Source organism: Humulus lupulus, chromosome 3 (assembly GCF_963169125.1).
Source record: "Humulus lupulus chromosome 3, drHumLupu1.1, whole genome shotgun sequence".
NCBI classification, from domain to species: domain Eukaryota; kingdom Viridiplantae; phylum Streptophyta; class Magnoliopsida; order Rosales; family Cannabaceae; genus Humulus; species Humulus lupulus.
This window is the reverse complement of record NC_084795.1, coordinates 9,083,281-9,092,385: the sequence shown is the minus strand read 5'-3', so window position 1 is coordinate 9,092,385 and position 9,105 is coordinate 9,083,281. Positions and strand designations below refer to the sequence as shown.

Here is a 9,105-nt window from a genome sequence, read left to right as displayed (position 1 = left end):
GGCCTATCGGCTGCTTGCCCGGCCGCTGCTAGACTTCAAGATTTTGCTCACCAGAGAAGGCGGCATGATGAGCCTCCTGCCCATCATGTTGTTCCGCCTCGTTACCGTGTCTTGATCGAGTGGTCACCATAGTTGGATATTCGCGATAGCACCAATCTAACAAGCTCTCAATGAAAGCACCAAACTGTTGACGCGGTTCTTCGCCAACAGGTAATTAAGAAAATAAGAGAAAGAGATTAGTGCTTAATAATGAATCGAAATAGATGAATGATCTTGTTATGGACTGATGACACAATTACGTTTTTAGGTGGTTCAAATGTTAAAATCATTCTACTCCACCAGCCAATATTATTGCTATATTTCTGGTATTCTTTACAGGATACTTCATTACATAATAGAATCCAACCCTTTGCAACTCCCAGGGTTTCCATATTTATAGGAGAGGGCACTTGGGAGTTGGTAAGGGGGGTCATCCCGTGACCTTCTTACCCATCATGTCACTTTTGTGACATTCATGATTAATTCCTAAAACCTGACAAATGAAGTGTGGTCTAATCAACAGGTAAGGGGGATAATGGGCCGCACGGCCCAACCTAGTCGTGGGTGCCTGAATACGCACGTTCATACTGCGTGTCCGAGAATTCAGGGATATATCAGACACGTGATGTTTGATATATCCACGTTTACATTGCGTGGTTGACTTTATAAAAGGTCATAGCTTCCAACTCCAGCTCGTATCCCGAGCTGGATGCCTTCTTGACCTGTGGCCTTCATAGTCCTGACTCGGCCCTTAAGTAATCTTGGCGAACCTTTGGCTACCTTGAGCTAAAGAGGTAGGACATGACGACAGCAGCTCCGGTCATGGGGTATCTACGTGGCTGATATAATTAGGCCATTTCCCAGCTCACTAATAGCCCGTTGGAAAATCAGGGCTTACACATTAAAACCAATAATTTCCGTTATCTACACACTTATTATTATACTAGATACAAGCAAAGTGCAATATGCACGTTTTGTTAGTTTTATTTATAAAATTTATTAATTATTTTTATTAAATTTATATTAATGCCATAAATTTTGAAATAAATATCTTATTTTAATTAAATAACTTATTTATTTTTGTTTAAGTATATGTTTGTTGTGGTTTTTGAATTTGACAATGACAACAAGAGATTATATATTATATGTTTAATATAATATTAAATATTATACGTGGATTTTAAATTTATATTTATTCCTAGTTTTTTCTAAAAAAAAAAAAAAGCAATTTGTTGCTAATTCACAGTAAATTATTTATATGTTTAATATGATATTATTGTAATAAGTGAGTTTAAGTTTAATTAAATTTTATTTAAGTTATAAAACGTTTGATTTTATTATTTTTAAATAATAGTTATTAAAATATCTAAAATATATTATATTTTAATTTGTTTAATTATTTATTATTTTAAAATAATTATCATTGTAAAATATCTTAAAAATATCATATTTTAATTTGTTTAATTATTTATTATTTTAAAATAATTATCATTATAAAATATCTCAAAAATATCATATTTGAATTTTTTTAATTATTTATTTTATTTTATTTAATTTGAAAGATTTACAAACTACCATTAAATATAAGAACATTTTGTTAAATATAAAAATATTTCGTTAAAGTTAATATTAAAAAAATAAAAAACCGTTAAAACAAAAAATTTCTGTTATCTAGACATTTATTATATAAAATAGATATAAAAAAGATATATATATATAATTTGATTTAGGTGTCTAATTTCGGCGATTGATCAATTATTTATATATATATATATATATATATATATACTTAACTGATTTATATAGATTGAAATATATGGAATATTAGATTTTTTTATGTAGTTTTTGTGGTAGATAGTGAAATATATGTAGTTTACTCTTGAAATAGCTACATAAATACATAATTGTTTTTATATAATATTTAGGATTTAATTTACTTTTATATATTTTATTTGTCAAGGATTATAATTGGACGTAGATGTTTTATGTATATTTTATATGCGATATGATTTTTTTTTTTGTTTTTTTGTAGTATTGTGTGTGATATATTTGGTTTGAAAAATTGTGTCTCTGAGTAATTTTTTTTATGATTATTTATATGCATAGATTAATATATGTTAGGAACATTAGGAAAACGAGAGCGACGAGTCAAGAGATTAGTAGTATATGTCCCCAGTTGCTTGTATATATCGATTACAAATTCTTTGCACTTTCAATATTTAAATATATAACTTTGTTTTTGTCTAGAAAATTCAAATATAAAATTACTCGTATGATATCTTATTAATTTTATATAAGAACTTAGGGTATTTCTATGGTGCACTGTGCACTTTTTTTGTTTGTAAATTGTGTATAGTTTTTGATCGGAACGGAATTTTTTTATGATCGTATATACTGTAGTTATTTATAAAATTTTACAATTTTTAAAAAAATTATGAATAATTTACAGTACCAAAATCAATGTTCAAATAGTTTGTTGCACACATAATTATTTTTTTATGCGCGTGGAAAATAATATGTTTGAACATTATTTTTAGTACTCTAAATTATTTATAATTTTCTAAAAATTTACAGAATACTTTAAATAACTATAATATACAAAGTACTAAAAAAATCACACCGAAAACTAATTACAAATAAGCAAACAAAGAGAGGTGCACCCGTGTAATTTTTTTGTGAGTTGCACCAAGAAATTCCCTAACAACTTGTCGGTCATATGATGTGATTGCATACTTGTCAATAAATGCTACTAGTCGATCCATTGCATTAATTATTTTTGAGGGGATCGATCAATTTGAATATTATAACAGCAAATGCTTGATAACATCATATGTAATATTTCGTGCATGAATTTGCAACAATATTAATAAACACTTTTTATTTTAAAAATTGTTAATGGTTGATGGTCATAGCATATAATAAGTGGGCATGATGTAAAATGACTTTTAATGTTGTGTGAAAGTAAGTAAATGTTCATATTTTTAATTTTGTAGTAAAATAGCCTAATCATCTATTTAATATCACATATTACCAAATACACATTTTAATAAATTACTATTTTATTCTAAATATTTTAATATTATGGTATATGTATATTAGTTTTGTTTAATTAGTTTTTATTTTAAAATTATTTTAATTTTTTTTCGTTTTTTATGGGTTGTTGAATAATATATCATACCACAAAATATATATACTGAGTTAAAAAATAATATACCATCAAAACTTATAAAATTATTACTAAAAAATGTATATACTATACTAACAAGGTTATATACTACCATTAAAATGTATATACTATGATACAAAATTATATACTACCATTATGTATAATAAAATAGAAATTAAATATCACAAAAAAAAATTATATACCACACCACAAAAAATATATACACTAATTGGAAAATAATATACCAACAACCTATAAAAAACTTAAAAAATCAATATAACTTTAAAATAAAAACTAGTTAAACAAAACTAATATACATATACCACTATATTAAAGTCATATAGTCCTAAATAAATAAATAAATTATAAAAAATGACATTTAGGTAATCAACAATGTAAAATGGTCATTTATCTACAATTTTAAAAATGAAAACATTAACTTCTTGATGGTTTATTTTGGGTCATTTCTTATAATTTCCCAATAATAAGTTACCCTCATTACTAGCTAGTGTAGTTTTTTTTTTTATAACATTAATTAAAAATAATATAAAACTAGTGAAATTTAAGAGTAATTTTAAATGTAATTAATTAAGAAACGATTAAATGAAATTAAGAGAGGGATATGTATAGAGATGCATATGGGTGGGGAAATTGCAGGGAGTACTCCCCCATTCTTGTGCTTTTTAACCATTTTAATTAATTCCATTTTAATTAATTCCATCTCTGCCTCCATCTTTGCATAATTCCCATTGGAGGCAGGAGAGGGACTCCTCAAATTGGCGGGAAGTACTCTATCATTTTCGTTCTTGTCCATGTTCCTATCCCCACCCTATTCTCATATATTTCACGTCAAGGGCGGGGCAAAGAATCCCCATGAGAATTTATTTAATTTTAAAAATATTAATATGAAAAATAAATTTTTTAAAAAAAATATATTGCTAGACATAGTTTAAAATACTAAATATTATTCAAAATAAAATTTAAAATAGGCAAAAAGTTATTTATACACTAACAAAACACATAAATAAAATATTAAAAAAATAAATAAAATTTTAAACTAGATCCTATTTATGCGGGATGTCATTCTCACTCTGTTTAACATTTGAGGATGAAAAGTTGTCCACAACCTAACTTTATTCCCTATTTAGATGGAAAATTCTCGTCCATTGGGGGCGGATAATCCCCGTGGAAAAAATGTACACATGCTATACAACCTAGAACATTAGGAAATTAAGAGTCTTCATATACTTGTCTTAGTTTGTTTTCAATTAATTGCAAGATGGTGATTTATTAAGATTTGTTTCACTCAATAAGCAAGCTAGCCAATGTCATCACCGCAATAATAGAATGAAGTTACCAATTGCTCTTCTAAAAGAATAGTCTTTCTCTCACTTTTAGTTAGCTTTACAACACTACCCATTAGTATCCAAAATTATTATTATTATTATTTTAATATTATTCTAACAAAATGTCAAATAACGTTATCAACATGGCTCCCTAGCTATTATTAAATAATTAGTTATGTACATTTTATACTTTTATTATAAAGAACAAAGAAACATTATAAATTGTAATCAAGTTTTACTTTTTCATACTTTCAATTCATTAATTATATTTTAGTTTTAAAAAAGAGGTCGATTATTGTACTTCATACACTGTTTTTAAATCATCAAATACCTAAGTAGAGACACAAATGACATCAATATCATCGATTGAAACTGACGAAATTAATAATAATTAACAAGTATAAAAGAAAAAAAAATTAACGACAGTATAAATATGATCTAATGTAAACATTAACATCATAGAAAATTTGATGTTTATAGAAGAAGGGTTTATTAGATTCTCTACTTTTGGCACTCATCTCGATGTACACGTGAGCTTGTGTTGAAAGTCAACTTTCTCACAAAGTAACCAATAGTATAATGACACGTGGACACACGAATGCGACAAATTATATTGTTGGGAAATGACTAAGAAAGTCATATCCAAATAAAAAAAAACATGTACCGATAATTTTTATAACAAAAAAGCGGACGACGAAGACGACGTGAATGATATTTAAAATTGAATCCATTTAACATAACATATATAGATTTATTTAATATTGAATCATTACATTTTTTTTTTCTGCTTTCAAAAACAATAATATAAAAACGCACACATTCACGGCGCTAGCTACTATTAAATTACAATATAGTACGTAACCAATGATTCCTTACATTTCAAAAAAGGGCACCTTATTATTAATTTCAATTTGAGATTAACTTTCTCAACTGTACCCCTAGTTAGGTTTTGCCTATATATATAGTTGTTTTTGGATCGATATCGCCAGCCTATCCAAAAACCACTCCCCCATATTTTTTTTCTTTCAAAAAAAATATATGCATATATAAATATTTCTCTCTAGAAAACGAGAAGTTTTGGGTACAGCTCCCATTTTAGCTCTTTTCTAACCTCTTAAGGTCATCTGATCTGTTCTCAACCTCATTTTATCCTTAAATTTATACAAGAGAAAAAAACTGATCGAAGGGAATTCCAAGTTTAGGTTATCTCTATATATATCTAAAACTATACACAAGGAGGGCCGTTGGGGACGTTCGATCTTGTTTTGAGATTAAGTGAACCCTTTTTTGTAGTTTCTGGGTTCATTTTTTTGGATACGTAAAAGTAATATCGGAGGTGTAATTATAATACAATTTGGCGTGTGTTTTTGGATATATTTTCTGATCTTGATCTGAAAACAACGTTTCTGGAAACAAATTATATATATAAAGATGACTTGTGTGGTTTCTCGGACTGGGAGAGAGTTACAGAGGTATAACAATATGGGCTGCCGTCAAGTTGTAGGGTACGTCTTTCTCCTCTTCTTTATTAATTATAATTTGTTATATTGGAAAATGAAGAAAATGGAGTGTGCTTTCCATTTTTTTTTATTGATCTGGTTAGATTTATGGAAAAGTCAGATTTGATGATATATATATATATATGAAAAGTCAGTGCTTAATATGTTTTTTTTGACGAAGTATAAATAATTATTGACTAATTTTTAATTTAAATTTTGATTAAATATGGTGCAGGTGCATACCTTACAGATATAAAAATGAAAACAATGGAGATTCGTCCAGTATTGATAATACGAGCAATGAATTGGAAGTCCTTGTGATCAGTTCACAAAAAGGTCAAGGATTCATGTTTCCCAAGGTATAGCATTGGCTTAATTAATTATTGATATAGAAAATTTATATTATATAATAGAATTAATAAGTGTATGCGTAGATAATTTTTTTGATGCAATATAATATCATGTTTTAATTATTATTATTTATTAAGTATTATGAAGTGTCGCTAATAATTATAAATTAACAACTTAAGTGATGATAGATACATTGAGTTCAAGACAAATATCAATCTATTTAAGATCGTATATTATTTTAAGTTTTTTTTTAACTTAGGTTATGAAAATTTTCAATGGAAAGTGGTTTTAAAAGGAAAAAGAAAGGGGAATCAAAAATTGCTAAAAGTAATTAATATATTTATTTGTATGAATATTTTTCTAATAACAACGAACAATAGATTATTATGCATGCATGATCTAATAAAAGCTCACGTGACATTAATTATTTTCCATCAGGGTGGTTGGGAGCTTGATGAATCTGTGGAAGAAGCAGCTTCTCGGGAGTCTCTCGAGGAGGCTGGCGTTCTCGGCAAAGTCGAGGTAATTACTTACTACTATATAATATATATAATATTGGGTAGCTCTCAAATGCATTGCATTCCAAGAAGAAAATAATATAAATTTTTATAAAATGCTCTAACTAGTTATAATTATAAAAAAAATTATACAAAAAAAAACTTTCTAAATAAAAAATTAGAGAAAAATTTACTAGTGTGTCTCTTTTTAGGGGTGTGCAGACCAAATTTTTCCTATAATATTAATAATATATGTAATTATACAAAAATTATGTATCAAATACATAAAATAATATATCAAATAAACATACTAATATATTTGATGAAAAATTTATGAATTATTTACCGAACTTTATAATAAAACACATAATATTAATGTCCTAAATATATATATATATATATTCAATAATTTCTGTAATTTATAATATTATATATATTTTAGGTGTTTGTCTGTGAAAAAATAAAATTAATGGCTTATAAATATATAAATATGATTGCAGCGTGAACTGGGGAAGTGGAGTTTCATTAGCAAAAGCCGTGGAACATATTATGAAGGCTCCATGTTTCCTTTGCTTGTGAATGAGCAACTTGATCTCTGGCCTGAGAAAAATGTCCGTCGAAGAATTTGGGTACGTAATCAATCTATATAATATTAAGTAAATTATTATCTACAACTAAATGACTCTTTTTTAAAATATATATATATATATTCTTTATTATCATTTATTACCATTGTAAGTGAAATGAATTTGAACAATAAAAGACTTTTATTCATTTTTTTTAGTGGGTCAGTAAGATTTATCAATCAACAAATTTGTTTGGAATGACTTTTCAAGCGTGATAACCAAGGGTGGAGAAAAATCGAAAACTTTTTCCAATAAAAAATTATATAGAAAATATGTTTATTTTTTAAATGTTCTTGTATAAAAATTATGAAAAAAAAACTACGGGCCGCAATAAACAGTCTTAGTCTCTCCTAATATAGAGATTTGTGTTGATTTGCACTACCCAATGATTATGTTTTAAAAAATATTTTTGTGTATTATCAAATAAATGTGTAATTTTAAAATAATTTTATCACCACACATTAAAAAAATGAATTGTCAAGATTAGGAGAGAAATGACTCTTAAGTACGTATGGTCCTATGACTTCATCCATTAATTTTTGTATATATACGAGTAATAATATGTGCATTTAAAATATTCAATTACACATTATCCACAATGATGTGATAGTTTAATCTAACTGTTTATATTTATAAAAAATGAGACTTATTGTTTTAAAAAATTGTACCATGATACTGTGTGTAATGTTTTCGTGTATATATATATATATTTGTGAATTTGTATATTTATATGGTTTAGTATATATTGCAGATGACTGTAACAGAAGCAAGAGAAGTGTGCCAACATTGGTGGATGAAGGAGGCTTTGGACATTTTGGTGAAAAGGCTTTCCTCTCCAGTAGTACAAGTGGTAGAGCAACATGATGAGATTCTGATGAGTAGTAGTGCTAAGGAGGAAGATATAGTAGTGGCTTGTGCTCTTAGTTAATTAGATCACAGTTTCTGTAAATATAGAAACTCTCAAATCAAATATTGGCTTTTGGAGTTTAATTAATTCCTAAAATCAAATACTCCAAGTTAAGTTTGTTCAGTCTCTTAAAGCTTATTGTCAATATCAGGCAGAATATGTTAGGCAGAAGAAAAAAAAGTGTACAAAAACTGAAAGTGCTTTCTTATTAGTACTTCATGATATTGATATACATGCTTTTTTTTTTTGTGGGGGAATTAAATTTAATTTCTTAGTGTTATCAAAGATATATATATATATATGTTAAAAATATTAGTTATGTAACGTTCCACGTCACTATGATTGCTTCTTGGAATGATGACTGGTCATATACACGAGTAATTCTAGCGTACTTTGTCCCCACTCACACGCTTCCTGGGAAAACTTTCTAGGAGGTCACCCATCATAAGATTACTCCAGGTCAAACACATTTAATTTTGGAGTTCTCAAGTGATAGACAACCGAAAAGAAGATGATTCTTGTTGGCATAGATAATACCCATCAATCTATTTAAGTCATCTTCAAATGTGTAGTCTCATACCTACAGTCTTAGAATCATCACACTTGACATTCCCCAGATGATGTGGGATTACACAGCTTTTACTCGGTATTTCTCCTTGCGGATCACGAGATTC

At 27.4% G+C, this 9,105-nt stretch overlaps 1 protein-coding gene across 2 annotated transcripts; it reads left to right on the top strand.

Annotated features, from left to right (window-relative positions):
- Positions 1-5,555: 5,555 nt before the first annotated feature.
- On the top strand, positions 5,556-8,679 carry LOC133820921 (nudix hydrolase 17, mitochondrial). Of its 2 annotated transcripts, none has more exons than XM_062253485.1 (5): positions 5,556-6,056; positions 6,301-6,409; positions 6,840-6,923; positions 7,399-7,527; positions 8,276-8,679. In XM_062253485.1, exons 1-5 carry the CDS (start codon positions 5,983-5,985, stop codon positions 8,450-8,452), a joined length of 573 nt encoding a protein of 190 aa, XP_062109469.1. In that variant the 5' UTR covers positions 5,556-5,982; the 3' UTR covers positions 8,453-8,679. The 2 variants fall into 2 exon arrangements, with proteins under 2 accessions (XP_062109469.1, XP_062109468.1); XM_062253484.1 differs by having other exon boundaries at positions 6,286-6,409.
- The last annotated feature ends 426 nt before the right edge of the window (positions 8,680-9,105 follow it).

Excerpts from the sequence above, each read along its gene's own strand:
- LOC133820921 (XM_062253484.1), top strand. The coding sequence starts at position 5,983 with ATGACTTGTGTGGTTTCTCGGACTGGGAGAGAGTTACAGAGGTATAAC. Across the intron at positions 6,924-7,398 it reads GCGTTCTCGGCAAAGTCGAG|CGTGAACTGGGGAAGTGGAG; the intron begins GTAATTACTTAC and ends ATATGATTGCAG. Across the intron at positions 7,528-8,275 it reads ATGTCCGTCGAAGAATTTGG|ATGACTGTAACAGAAGCAAG; the intron begins GTACGTAATCAA and ends TATATATTGCAG.